This window comes from Tenebrio molitor, chromosome 1 (genome assembly GCF_963966145.1).
Source record: "Tenebrio molitor chromosome 1, icTenMoli1.1, whole genome shotgun sequence".
In the NCBI taxonomy this organism is placed as follows: Eukaryota; Metazoa; Arthropoda; class Insecta; order Coleoptera; family Tenebrionidae; genus Tenebrio; species Tenebrio molitor.
In genome coordinates, this window is record NC_091046.1 from 3,478,504 (window position 1) to 3,492,713 (window position 14,210).

General features: G+C 36.8%; 1 protein-coding gene and 1 long non-coding RNA gene across 3 annotated transcripts; both read right to left on the reverse strand.

Moving 5' to 3' along the window:
• Positions 1-9,128: 9,128 nt before the first annotated feature.
• On the reverse strand, positions 9,129-10,794 carry LOC138128846 (uncharacterized). The gene is made up of 6 exons (XM_069045049.1): positions 10,561-10,794; positions 10,390-10,510; positions 10,223-10,339; positions 9,572-9,843; positions 9,493-9,518; positions 9,129-9,438 (listed from the first exon to the last, which is right to left on the reverse strand). The coding sequence occupies exons 1-6, from the start codon at positions 10,615-10,617 to the stop codon at positions 9,189-9,191; spliced, it is 843 nt and encodes a 280-aa protein (XP_068901150.1). The 5' UTR covers positions 10,618-10,794; the 3' UTR covers positions 9,129-9,188.
• A 757-nt stretch (positions 10,795-11,551) lies between these two features.
• Positions 11,552-12,862, reverse strand: LOC138128851 (uncharacterized). 2 transcript variants are annotated; one of them, XR_011158936.1, is made up of 5 exons: positions 12,446-12,862; positions 12,321-12,396; positions 12,141-12,270; positions 11,972-12,088; positions 11,552-11,922 (listed from the first exon to the last, which is right to left on the reverse strand). It is a non-coding gene; the product is annotated as an uncharacterized lncRNA (long non-coding RNA). The 2 variants fall into 2 exon arrangements; XR_011158935.1 differs by having other exon boundaries at positions 12,321-12,861.
• Positions 12,863-14,210: the final 1,348 nt, after the last annotated feature.

Consider the following 14,210-nt stretch of genomic DNA (forward strand, 5'->3'; position numbering starts at 1 on the left):
TGGCTATGCATATCGAAATATCAAAAATTATCTGAAGACTTTATAAGAGAATTTCAAGACAAAGTCGATAGGACATATATATCGAAATATCAAAAATTATCTGAAGACTTTATAAGAGAATTTCAAGATAAAGTCGATAGGACATATATATCGAAATATCAAAAATTATCTGAAGACTTTATAAGAGAATTTCAAGATAAAGTCGTTTGGCTATGCATATCGAAATATCAAAAATTATCTGAAGAATTTATTAGGGATTTTAAAAACAAACTTAATTTATTCATTGTATTATGCTATCAAAAATTGTCACAAAAATTTATACAAGAATTAAAGAAGGATATGTGAGAATATATAAAGAGGAACTTGAAAAATGCACCAAAGTAAAACCTTTTGCTACCCCATATCTTCGACCTGAGACTAATGGTCCATACGGTATTTATGCGCATGGATGGGAAACCTTATCAATTGAAAGAATTTGTAAATATGGAGATGTTTTTACTCTTGTAATGGGATCATAAATAATTAATTTTCTCTTTTAAAGTCGTTAATGAATATTGTTTTGGCATCAATTTTCTTTTAAATTCTTTGAAAAATGTTAATTTTAAAATATACCTTAAAACCGGGGGTGTTTTCACGATTTTTTTGCTTTTCAGTTTACCCTTGAAAATCAGGGTGTTTTACCTTAAAATTTTAGACTTTTTGAACTACCTTGAAAATCAGGGTGTTTTCACGATTTTTTTTTTGCTTTTCTGCTTACCCTTGAAAATCGGGGTGTTTTACCTTAAAATGTTAATTTTAAAATATACCTTAAAATCGGGGGTGTCTTCACGATTTTTTCTGCTTTTCTGTTTACCTTGAAAATCGGGGTGTTTTCACAATTTTTTTGCTTTTCAGTTTACCCTTGAAAAGTGCTGTGTCCCAAACTGTCTTGAAAAACAGGCTATTTTGTTTAAAATTTTATCACTTCTGTTTATCCTTGAAAATCGGGGGTGTTTTCACAATTTTTTTGCTTTTCTGTTTATCCTGGAAAATCATGGCGTTTTCACGATTTTTTTGCTTTTCTGTTTACCCTTGAAAATCGGGGTGTTTTCCTTAAAAATTAGCTGTGTCTTGAAGGGGCCTTCTTAGTAGTATCTTACCTTGTCGCTTTCCATTCCTGCAACAAAAATAAGAGTAACTATCAAGCGCAAAAACTACATATATGGATCCAACGTACCTCTTCCGCCATTGAACCGATTTTACGGTACGCCAAAACTACATTTAGTACAAAAAAGACGCCTTCTCTGCCAACGATTACAAGAACTGGAACCACTCCGTTTCTACAGATTTCGCGAGTCCTAGGAGGCACATTTCCGGTACAGCTATTGTGATAATCTACAGCCAAGGTAATAACCAAGACGACGATGAAGTTCGTGACGAATGCGAACCAGTGCATTAACTTGTACAGTTTCGGAGCGTCTTTTCTGGTACCTAGAAAACAGGAATGGTCGATAGGAGTATCGAGAGGTGGTAGCTCCGTGCGAAAAGAGAAGACACTGGCGCCATCTCTCGCACTGACCCACCACTTGCGTATCTATTTACCGTAGCATAAATTTAGCGACAAGATCGTCCAGCTCAGGCCCGTCACGACGTACATCCAATTGAAGGCGGCGAACATTTCTGACAAAGAATAGCCATTCTCTGAGACAACATAAGTTAGGGTAAGAAGTGACAAGTTTATTGTGACGTACTGTCCAAAAACTTCAGATAAACGGCGGTGGTAAATGAATTCGAAGATGGGTCAACGTCTACATCTTGATAATGAAAGAATCCTTGAAGCTGCAATATTTATTGAAAAAATGAAAAAGTTGGTAATTTTTTCGTCTCACCGTTCGCAGGACTCCTGCCACATGTCCTAGAGTTTTTTGGGAGCTAGATAAAGGCATAAACTCCGATTAAGATAAGGGTTTTTCCGAATTTTTCTTTTCATCCAGACCGCTCATTATCTTACATTGTTGCATACTTTTCTCAACAGTAACAATCTTCTTTAGGAAAGATCTAAACAAAGTATAAACTGACGAGCGTGGGCACCAAGGTGCCCGTGTGGCGTGGCGTTGGCTGACGCCTTTTGTATTTTGACGATATGGGGATGACTCGTTAACCCTTTGATAAGCAAGAAAGATGAACACGTCGAAGAAGTTTTTAACGAAAGGGGAGTTCGAGAGTTTGGTGAAAAGAAGCAAAGATATAAATGAAATTGATAGAATGCTTTATTTTGCTCTAGGGGCTTTGCGATTCCTGATTACGTTTTCTTTACACATACAACAGCAATTCCAAAACAGTTTTATTCCTATCCCTCACCCCTTTCCTTCTCTGTTCTTTTCCTCAAAACTATTTCGAGATGGTCCGACTCTGCTCTCTCTCCTATTCTACTCTTTCCCATGCTTCTTCTTTCACTATTCCGTAATCTATCACTGTTTTCCCCCTGCTACCTACATAGCTCCATTCCCCTTCTTCATCCCCTTGTTTGTTCCCGTTCAACACTTCCCATCCATTTTCTTCAATCCATTCCATCAGTCCCTTCCTCGCTGCATTCTCCGCTTTGTCTTTGGATTTTTTTCCCATCCCCCCTCTCTTCTTTCCAATTTCTTGCTCCTTTTTCTCTTCTTTTCCCGTTGATGTCCCCTCCCATGAGCATACATGTAGGAAATGGATAGTGGGCGAGGAGAAGTTTATTATTGTTTGACGTTGTATTTTCGAGAGACATTACAATTTATCATTAAAAGTTGTTACAAATCTTGTTTGCTTAAACTATATCCCACAAATTTTGGGGGCTCAACCGGGATAGAAACAAGATAAACAGAGAATTGTAGAAAGAAGAACGGTGATAAATTAGAGGAATTCTAATTATTTTACGGAAAAGTGAAAAACAAGTGACAGTTACGAGGAAATTAAAACAAAAAATGACATCATTGGGTGAAATTGCTTTTATCAGAGACAATATCAAAAATGCTCCTGTGAAGTCGATTAAAGCCCTTCATATGTTTATTTTCGAATCAGAAGGTGATCGAAAAAACAGATCAAGGCTGCGCACATTCAAAGGATTCGATTTCGACGAAAATTCTAAAGAATTTGAGACCAAACTAGAATACGTGGTTGAGACTTTGCAAGTAAGAGAGTTGATTTCTATTACTAATCTTCTCTGTCTCGACAATGATGGTGACGAAGACGAGCTATCAAGAAAAATTTGCTGCCACTTAATGAACCTTAGCATGTTGGAGAAAAATGAAGTAAATGAAGACGACGAAGATGATAAAGATGACGAAGATGATAAAGACGATGAAGATGATAAAGACGATGATGAAGACGATAAAGACGATGCAGAGCAATATGACGTGGTAACAGCTTCAAAGAAGAAAAATAGTAACAAAGAAAGAAGAGTCACAACCTCTAAGAAAAAAGAAAATAATACCAAAGATGACCAAGATGAAGAGAGAAATCAAAGAAGATTAAGAAGGGTAAATAACCTCGAAAGCAGCAGACACAACGATGATGAAGATGACGATTATGCAAAATGCAATTCATGTTTTCCGTTAAGTTTTAGAGATGTGGAAGATTCAATTCGTCCTTTTAGTGGTAATGACGAGTATCCTGTAGAAAAATGGATTCAAGACTTTGAAGATACTTCCGTTTTGTTAAGATGGGGTCGATTACAGAAATTCATTTTCGCCAAGAAATCTTTGAAAGGTCTTGCTAAACTTTATATACAGAGTGAATGTGGTATCTCTACTTGGAGTCAACTGCGAGAAGCTTTGTTGTCTGAATTCTCAACTCGACTCAATAGCGCACATTTACATCAGATGTTATCGTCAAGAAAAATTCAGAAGAAAGAAACTGTTCAGGAATATTTTTTGATTATGAAAGAACTGGCCTCAAGAGGTAATGTAGAAGATAATGCACTTATCCAATATACTATTGATGGCATCACCGACGACACGAGTAACAAAATTATTCTCTACGGAGCTAATAACTTAAAAGAGTTTAAAAGAAAACTTCAAATTTTCGAATCGTTGAGAGAAAATTCAATGAAGATGTTTAAAACTAAGAAAGAACCGGAGATTACAGAAGAAGTAATGAAGAAGCAAGATATGAAATATAAAAAAGAAGAAGGCAAGCAAATTCGTTGTTTCAATTGTGGTTTAAAAGGCCATAGATCAACAGATTGCAAGTTTAAAGAGAAGGGAACGAAGTGCTTTAAATGTAATAATTATGGACATCGTGCAAAAGAATGCAACGAAGATAATAAACAGAAGAAACAAAGCGAAATTGAAAAGAAATCATCCCCAACAGTGTATTTGTCAAATTCATTGCAAGACGAAGAACCACCTGAAAATCATGAAATCTGCCATAGAGAAGTAACGGATCGAGTAAATTCAAGAAATTTCAAAAATTTAAAACTTTATGGTACAGATTTTGAAGCTCTAATCGATACTGGAAGTGACGTTAATTTAATTAAGGCAAGTGCTTTTTTGAAAATAGGTGCACCACGCTTTGAAGAAACTCCACTTACACTCACTGGTTTAGGAAATGGAAAGGTAAAGACACTTGGAAAGTTTTCGACAAAAATAAACATTGATAATTGCGAATTTGTGACCGAAATTCACATTGTATCAGATGAAGCAATCTCCATAAATCTCATAATTGGAAGACCAATCTTGAATAAAGTAACGTTAATCATGAATTCCGAAGGAGTGATGGTAACTGAAGATGTAACCGAAATGAAAGAAACAAACTTACTGAATAATGAAAAGAAAGTACAAGAGAGAATCGCAGCAGAAGATGAGAATACAACAATAGAAGATGATGAATTAAGTATACTACAGATTAACTTAGAAGAAATTCCTGATGTTGGTGAGAACATTTATCTGCAACAGGTTAGTGAACTGATAGAAAATTACAAACCAAAGTACACTCAGAACACGAAAATATCTACGAAGATTATTTTAGAAGATGAAACACCAATTTATCAATCACCTCGCCGTTTGTCAATTCCTGAGAAGAAAGAAGTCGAAGAACAGATTAGAGAGTGGTTAGAAAAGAAAATTATTCGACCCAGTTGCTCTGATTTTGCAAGTCCAATTGTTTTGGTAAAAAAGAAGAATGGAAGCACTCGAATATGCGTTGACTATCGAAAATTAAATAAGAAGATCGTGAAGGATCGTTATCCTCTTCCAGTAATTGAAGATCAAATCGACAAATTGTCAACAGCGATGATGTTTACAATTCTAGACTTGCGCAATGGATTTTTTCATGTTCCTGTTGCCGAAGAAAGTATTAAATACACAGCTTTTGTAACACCCAGTGGTCAGTACGAATTTTTAAAGACTCCGTTTGGGCTGTGTAACTCACCAGCTATTTTTCAACGTTTTATAAATGAAATTTTCAAAGATTTAATGAGAGATGAAGTTGTCATTATTTACATGGATGATCTTATTATTCCATCAAAAAACGTAGAAGAAGGTTTTGTAAAGCTGCATAAAGTCATCGGTAGAGCTGAAGAGTTCGGACTAGAATTCAACTGGAAGAAATGCAAATTCCTGCAGAAAAGGATAGAATATTTGGGGCATGATATAGAAGCTGGAAAAGTACGACCCTCATTGACAAAAATTGCCGCCGTTCAAAATTTTCCAGAGCCAACAACAATTAAGACTGTTCAAAGTTTTTTGGGTCTAACTGGTTATTTTAGAAAATTTATCAAAGACTATGCATTGATTGCAAGACCGCTAAGTGATATATTGAAAGGAAAAAGAGAATTTAAATTCGGACCAGAAGAAAAAGCTTCATTTGAGGAATTAAAACGAAAACTAAGTGAAGAACCAGTTTTGAAGATATTTGACTTTGAAAGCGCGACAGAATTGCATACTGATGCAAGCCAAGATGGTTTTGGAGCTATCCTATTCCAGAAGGATGACGAAAAGAGTGAATTACATCCAGTTTACTTTTGGAGTAGAAAAACGAATGATGCTCAAAGAAAATATCATAGTTACGAACTCGAGGTGCTAGCTGTAATAGAGGCTATCAAGAGGTTCAGAGTCTACTTATTGGGAATCAAATTTACGATTGTTACAGATTGTGCCGCTTTTACAATGACTATGAATAAAAAAGACTTGTCCACTCGGGTAGCCAGATGGGCACTTCTTCTTGAAGAATTTAATTATTCTATTATTCATCGTCCTGGAATGCAGATGAAACACTGTGATGCCTTAAGCCGAAATCCAATTGCTATGATCGTTCAGAATGAGTTCTTTGGAAAACTACGGAAAGCTCAAGAACAAGACGACCAATTAAGAGCCATCATGAAAATTTTACACGATCAACCATATGAAGGTTACCTAATAGACAAAAATTTGCTCTATAAAGAAGAGAATGGCCAAAATCTGCTGGTTATTCCGACAGGTATGCAAGAACAGATAATAAAGAATGCTCATGAAAATGGACATTTTGCAAGCAAGAAGACGAGTGAACTTATTTCGAGAGAATATTATATCCCTAAATTAGAAAACAAAATAAAGAAGGTGATTGCCAATTGTATTCCCTGTATTTTAGCAGAAAGGAAGACTGGGAAGCAAGAAGGTCTCTTACACCCAATTCCCAAAGGAGATAAACCTCTACAAGTGTATCATGCTGATCATGTGGGACCTCTTGACTCCACTAAGAAGGGTTATCGCTATTTGTTGGTGATCATTGACGGTTTTTCTAAGTTTGTATGGTTGCATCCGACTAAGACTACGAATGCAAAAGAAGTTTTGAATAAATTTGAAGATATGAAACAAGTCTTTGGTAATCCAAGAACAATTATTACCGACAGAGGTTCAGCATTTACATGCACAGATTTTCAACAGTATTGCACTGACGAAAATATCAAACATATAAACGTAACTACGGGTGTACCAAGGGGAAACGGACAGGTTGAACGGATTAACCGAATTATTATTCCTGTATTAACCAAGTTGTCTTTTGAAAAACCAGAAGCATGGTATCGACAAGTACGACCGTTACAAGAAGCACTCAATAGTACTCATCAACGTAGCATTAACACGTCTCCATTCGAACTGTTGTTTGGTGTGAAAATGTTGAGATCAGAAGACATTCGTCTGCAAGAAGTCATCGAAGAAGAATATGCAAAATTGTTTATTGAAGAAAGAGATGAACTGCGCAAAGAAGCGAAACAACAGATTAAGAAGATCCAGGAGGAAAACATCAAGAATTACAACAGGAAACGTAAAATGGCAAGAGAATATAAACCTGGAGACCAAGTTGCCATCAAAAGAACCCAATTTAAGACTACTGCCAAAATACTGCCCAAATATTTAGGTCCGTATGAAGTAATCAAGAAAATTGGAAATGACCGCTATGATGTTAAGAAGATCGGTACACATGACGGTCCGAGAACAACCAAATCGTGCGCTGAGATGATGAAGCCCTGGTGTCAAGAAGATCTCGACTCGTTCGAGGCGAACGAATTTCAGGATGGCCGAGTTGTAGGAAATGGATAGTGGGCGAGGAGAAGTTTATTATTGTTTGACGTTGTATTTTCGAGAGACATTACAATTTATCATTAAAAGTTGTTACAAATCTTGTTTGCTTAAACTATATCCCACATACATTCTTCCCTATTTTCTTTCCTTGCGTCTTCGACACGTTTTCTTGTTGTCTTCATCTCTTTACTGTACATCTTTACCGTCATTATTTTCTTCTTCTTCCTTTTCTTGTTGTTTTTCTTTAATTCCCAAGTTCCCCTCTGTTATTATTCTCCCGATAGCTCTTCCCTTTTCCATTTCTCTTTTTGCCCCTTGACCTTCCCATTTGTACCTTTCCGTAACTACTTTCCCCTTTGTGCTTCTTTTCCGGTTTCCGTTTTCTTTGTCCATCAACTTTTTTATTCGCCTTCTCTCCGGGTCGTCTTCTCTTCTTCTCTACTTCCTATAAAATTTTTTCTTCAGTTTCTCCTCTCCATCATCCCATATAAACCATTCCCCCTGTATCTGTATCTTCCCGTATCCTATTTTCACCCTTTTTCCCCTATCTCTCTTTTCTCTAGCCACCTCTCTTAACTTCTTTTGTGTTTTCCTTTCTTCGCTTGTCAAATCGTCATCTATGTATATAGGTACATCCTCTCACCTTTTCTTTCCTTCAACTTACTCTTATTTAGCATAATGTTCTTTTTCTTTATCTTTATCTTTATCTTTATTTATTTTAAATGCTTCCCTTACGTTCACTTTCACCCCTATCTCCCTCTCTCTATACATATTTCCTCTTATTCCCCCTATTCCGGTTATTATAACATTATTCTTCCTCTCGTTCTTTTCTCTTTAGTCTTTGTTCCATCTTTTCCTCTTATCATTTCCATCCTTTTCATCCAATCTACCTCCTCCGCGTGCCATTTTTCTTCTCTTCCTCACATCTCACGGCCCCTAATTCTTACCTTCACTCCCCCTTCTCGTTTCTCACTGCCGCTAATTCCTTTCTCAGTACATACTTTGTTTTCCTCTAATCATGGTTTTCATTTCCTTATCCATTTTCTTGCTTTTATTTCCTTCTTCGCTTCTACTTGGGGATCTTCCCGTTCTGAATGGGTTCGTGCTTTAGAGAACACGAGAATTCAACATTTTTGATTAATTTCTTTGAAAAAGTGAAGATATGGGAAAATGATAAGAAATCACAAAGTTGTCACATTTATTGAGCAATTTTTCTATTCGATTTCCTTAAAATTGAGATGGTTCTTCATTTACTGTCTCTGGCGTAAGAGGCAAACAGTATAACAGTTTTTGATTTGACAGTTGGCATCGTACGATCGGAAAAAGAATCGAGAAGGCCATGATTTTTGTGTTTCAGTTGGCAGCACTAATTTGTATTTGACAACTGTCATACTGTTATACTGATCGTATAATGTATGACAGAAAGCGAGTTTGTGAGTGTACAGAAAATGCACAGTATATCAGGTGTGGATTTAAACTCACTCCAAATTATAACGACACGGTTATTAAAAGGGATCGAGAAAGGCGAGTTTGTGATGTCTTACAACTGCCTGCGAGATTGTGACGATTGGTGAGAATGAGTGTTTCTAGATAATAATCAAGGACAAAACATAAAATTAAATTAGTTTATTTACAAGAATATTTCAATAATAACATAATTAATTACACTCTTTAATATCTTTCTTTTAGCACATAATCTAAACCTAAAGAATAAGACATTGTAGAGTACGTTTCGCTCATGCCAGTTATTGGATTTATTCTATATTCCGTCGTAGGTCTGTAAGCATATTGGTACTCGTACCGGTATTCATACCTAGGCATGTTAAGACTAGACTGAGAAAACACAGAAATGGCATCTTCTGAAGCATCGATTGCAGACATTGCACAAATACCACTAACGTCAATCGACTGGGATTCAAGTCTACAACAACAACAATAAATAATAGTAATGATAGTAAGAACGAGAAAATCTTACTGTTCTCTCTCTGTCGCTTCCCATTCCTGCAACAAAAAAAGAGTAACTACCAAACCGGAAAACTTTGCTGCTGACGTACCAATTTGGCCATTCTACCGATTTTATTCAAGCGGTACGCCAAAACTAGATTTAGTACCCAAACGACGCCTCCTCTACCAACGATTACAAGAACTGGAAGCACTCCGTTTTTACAGATTTCGTGAGTCCTAGGAGACACATTTCCGGTACAGCCTTTGTCATAATCTATGCCCATGGCAACAACCAAGATGAAATCCAAGATGGCGATGAAGTACGTGGCGAACACGAACCACTTTATCGACTTGTACAGTTTCGGGGCGTCTTTTTTGATATCTAGAAAAAGGATACATTTTTCATTCCCCCCGAAGGGCTTTCCAGAGCCTTTTCAGCCACATTGGCGGGAAGATTCGGGATGGGTACGGTGAGGATGGGTGCGGAAGGAAGGTGGTAGGTTACTGAGCCAGCATTCGCCTTATCTGTGATATGAGACCTGTGCTCATACCACGATGGGATGAAAAAAAGCCCACACCAGGTCAGGCGGCACCGGGGTTAGAACCCGGGACCTGCCGAATGCAAAGTGGCGCGGTAGGCGCTTGGCCACAATGCTCGGTTATATCTAGAAAACAATTGTCGATACGTGGTACCTCCGTGCGGAAAGAGAAGACAGCGGCGCCATCTCTCGCACTGACTCACCACTTGCGTATCTATTTACCGTAGCATAAAAAGAGCGACAACAGGGCCCAGCTCAGGGCCGTCACGACGTACACCCAGTTGAATGCGGAGAAACCTTCAGGTATGACGATCATTTCTGACGAAGAAAAGCCATTCTCTGAGACAAAATATGTTAGGGAAAGAAGTGACAAGTTTATTGTGACGTACTGTCCAAAAACCTCAGATAAACGGCGGTGGCAAATGAAATCGAAGAGGGATCAACATGTAGTCCTTGATAATAAAAGATTAAGCACAGCAGTGACATCAGAAACCAAGCGAATCCTTGAAGCTGCAAAAATTATTGGAAAAATGCAAAGTTGCAAAAAATTTTCGTCTCACCGTTCCCAGGAGTCCTGCCACATGTCCTAGAGTTTTTTGGGAGCTGGATAACGGCATGATCGTTCACTTTCACCTTACACTAAAAGTAATGCCGACAGGAATTATTTTTGCTATCTTGTCTTACTAGGAAACGATATATTCCGATAAGATAAGGATTGTTCCGATTTTCTATTTTCATCTAGGCCGCTCATTATCTTACTCTGTTGCATACTTTTCTCAACAGTAAAATCCTTGCTCGCAAACATCTAAACAAAGTATAAAGCAGTGAAGAAAGAGAACTGTGATCTGTGACAAAAACTTAACAATGTGGATTTTGTCGGAAGTTTGGAGATAAAGATCTAAAACAAACAGGATACAGTTGACTAATTTTTGATTGGAATCTTTCCGAGGTTGGGTGACGAGCGTGGGTGCCCGTGAGGCGTGGCGTTAGCTGACGTCTTTCGGAGCTGACGATTTCGTAAGTAAGAAAGAGGAAGGAGTTTTTAACAAAAGGGGAGTTCGAAAGTTTGTCGAAAAGAAGAAGAGATAAATATAAATGAAATGGGTAAATGTACGGAGAACTCCTTGGAAAACTTCAAGAACTTATGAGATACGGGAAGGGTACTTTAATAGTTAGTTACGAAATAAGTGCACGAAGACATTTTCCGCGCATTATTTGAGGCACGAGCGACGAAGGAGCGAGTGCTTCATTTGCGCGAATGTGCCGAATACGTCTTCTCGCATCAATATTTTTTGATGCTTACATTATGTCTGATTTGTCCAGAGTTTATTATTATCTCAAGTCAAATTATTTTCACAATGCTCGAAAAGCATTCGCACTAGTACGCGAACGTCGATTTCGCGCACTACTACGCAGTCGTGAAACGTCATTTTGAAGATAGTGAGTTCAAAAAAATATTTTTAGCAAATGACAAATCAACATTTTTTTGTTTTATTTTTTCAACACTTTTTCAGATGGATTCCCAACCAGTCAAAGAATAAAAACTAGAGCCACGAAAAATCAGTTTTTATTGTTTTCTTAGACATTTACAAACGTCTGTTTGTTTGTTCTTTTGAAAGGAAGATATCCCAAAACGTTGACATTTCTGACAGTTGTCCAAATCACAATTGCAAATATCAAATTAACAACCCAGAAGATAAACCCTCTGGCTGTTAGAATCAACATGGGATACATCACACTACTGCAAATTATCCTAACTCCGATCATTTGCAATTCTGTTTGATTCTTGTCAACACTTTTGTTGCAATTTTGGTCGTAATCTTTTGCTATTAATGTAAACAAGAGCAAATCGATACCAGAGATAGCAAACACGATTATCGCCCAGTTTGACAAAAGCTTCGTTGAGTCGTCGTTGGTCCCATCTGAAAGATAATATTTGAACAGAGAAACCTTCAATATTTAATGTTTTACATCGTTTTATTCTTGCCGAAATTCGCATCCAGACAATGTTGAAACCAAGAGAGAGTGTCATAATCGCCGTGAAAGAATTCGGTGTGAGAATATAGCTCGATGGGAAATCGGTGTACTCTAAAATCTTATAGAATGAGTACGGTTGTGTACCCCAAGTAACGGTACTGACCCCACAAGAACTTGACACACACGGGGTAGTTGAGGTTGTAGTTGTACTCGAAGAGATTCTCTGGAGGAGTATTCAGAATGTACTCGAGGATGCATTTGGCGGAGACGACAACGTACACTGCTCCCTGGCACTGCAACAGCAAAATGAGACTTACCGAGGTGAAAGTATTGCGATACCGACAATTCCCAAAATGGAAGCGACTTGAGCGAGGGTTGGTCTCGTGCTGATCATTTCGGTTGTGAGATAATTACTGCTTCTAAAATTCAGCAACTGATAAAGTTATCTAGAATGTTATCATCACCAACCAAATTGGATCCAAAGAGGGATAAATGTAGGACATATTGTACAAACTATTTTTCTAGAAGATCACTAGAAAATTGAAACTTTTTGACAAATTGTTTGAAGAATGCGAATACTCTCATTTGGTGTTAAAGGAATTCACAATCAAAGATCTTCGCTTTTTGATGCGAAAACAGTAGGTACTCCATCAAGAGTCATATAATTTTCATGCAGTTGTTTGCTCACTTCAGCTTGACAGAAGTTATGTAGGCGGAAGCGAAGATGTACAGTAGATACATTCCTTTTGCTTTCTGTTCTTCCTGCTGCTTTCTTCTAACTGACTTTGCAAATTACTCCTGAGTTGTACTCTGACTTCAAAATGATGCTTTTATTCACAAACGACATTATCAATCTATGTCGACTTGACAGATGTCACAAATAAACTGTCTTGCGATAAGAATTTTATAGATAAAGGGAAAAAATTATATGGCGTCACACTAAGATAATAATTATATGAGAAACCGATAAGAAATCGCAAAGTTGTCACATTAATTGATCAATTTTTCTTTTCCATTTCAATAAATATTGAGATGGTTCTTGATTCTCTGTCCCTGACATAAAAGTCAAAGAATAAGATGGCGATTTGACAGTTGACATCGTGCATCGGAAAAAATATCGAGTAGGCCGTGATAGTCGTAGTTCAGTTGGTAGCACTAGTTTGTATTTGGCAACTGTCAAGTTTCTCTAGAGGTTAAAAATCCTGGATATGTTTGTTTGGCAACAGCAATATTTGAACAAGAGCTGCCAATTGAACTAATCTATTGGGTGATTCAAAATGGTTGTGGATAAATATGGCAACTATGTACTATCCCAGCGAATAAATTTCATGTCATTGTCATTAGTTGTAAAACACCCTTTACATATTAATAACCTTATTTTCCACAGTTGTCACTTTGACACAATTCACATGTTCAGACTCAGTTAATCTGACGTTTCTTTGAAGTATTGAGAAAATAATTTTAATATGTCAGAAATTATGACAATAAAGCTTTGACTACATTTAATTTTTCCAAATGACAGCAAATTTGGTGTCCGAAATTTATTCGCTGGCATAGTACGAAAATTTATGTGACAACTGTGTAGGTAGGATAGAGTTGACATTTCTTCGACAGTTCATAGTCGCGCAATTTTGAAAATTGTCAAGTCAATATGCAGTGGTATAAAAAAAATCAAATGCACGCCTATGAAATGTCATAAAAATGTCAACTCTACCCCATCCACACAGTTGCCATACCGGGTGTATTATGAAAAATCTTTGGTGCCGTAACTTCCTTATTTTTCATACGATTTTAATAAATGATGTGTCAAACAAAAGTTTGCTCAGTTTTATAGATATTTTTATTTTGAATATGAAAATGTAAACAACCATGCTCATGCATAGAAACAAAAAGATGAAATTAAAAAGTAATGGATTTTTTTTTAATCAAACAGTCACATTAAACAGTAATAAAAGTGCATTCTAATTTTGCAAAGTGACTAAGAGAGCTATGGACATTCCAGACAATGTCTATTTGACTCCGGCCGATAACAGAGATGATTTGTAGTTTATTTGTTTTAAGAACGAAACGTTGCGGGATATGGGGACTGAAATTGACAAATCAGATTACTCTATTTTGCACCACGTGACAAGCCTTATTTACATTGAACTATAATTACCAAATAATTTTTAAAAATCTCTAATCTTTATTAATTTTGAAATACATATGTCATAATTTTTGCGTCACCGTCAAA

What these genes read in the sequence shown, in the direction of transcription:
- LOC138128846 (XM_069045049.1), bottom strand. Translation starts at nt 10,617, where the DNA reads ATGCCGTTATCCAGCTCCCAAAAAACTCTAGGACATGTGGCAGGACTC. An exon ending in TTATCTGAGGTTTTTGGACA is followed by an intron (nt 10,340 to 10,389) that starts GTACGTCACAAT and finishes ATTTTGTCTCAG; the next exon opens with AGAATGGCTTTTCTTCGTCA. An exon ending in TCGGTAGAATGGCCAAATTG is followed by an intron (nt 9,519 to 9,571) that starts GTACGTCAGCAG and finishes TTTTTGTTGCAG; the next exon opens with GAATGGGAAGCGACAGAGAG.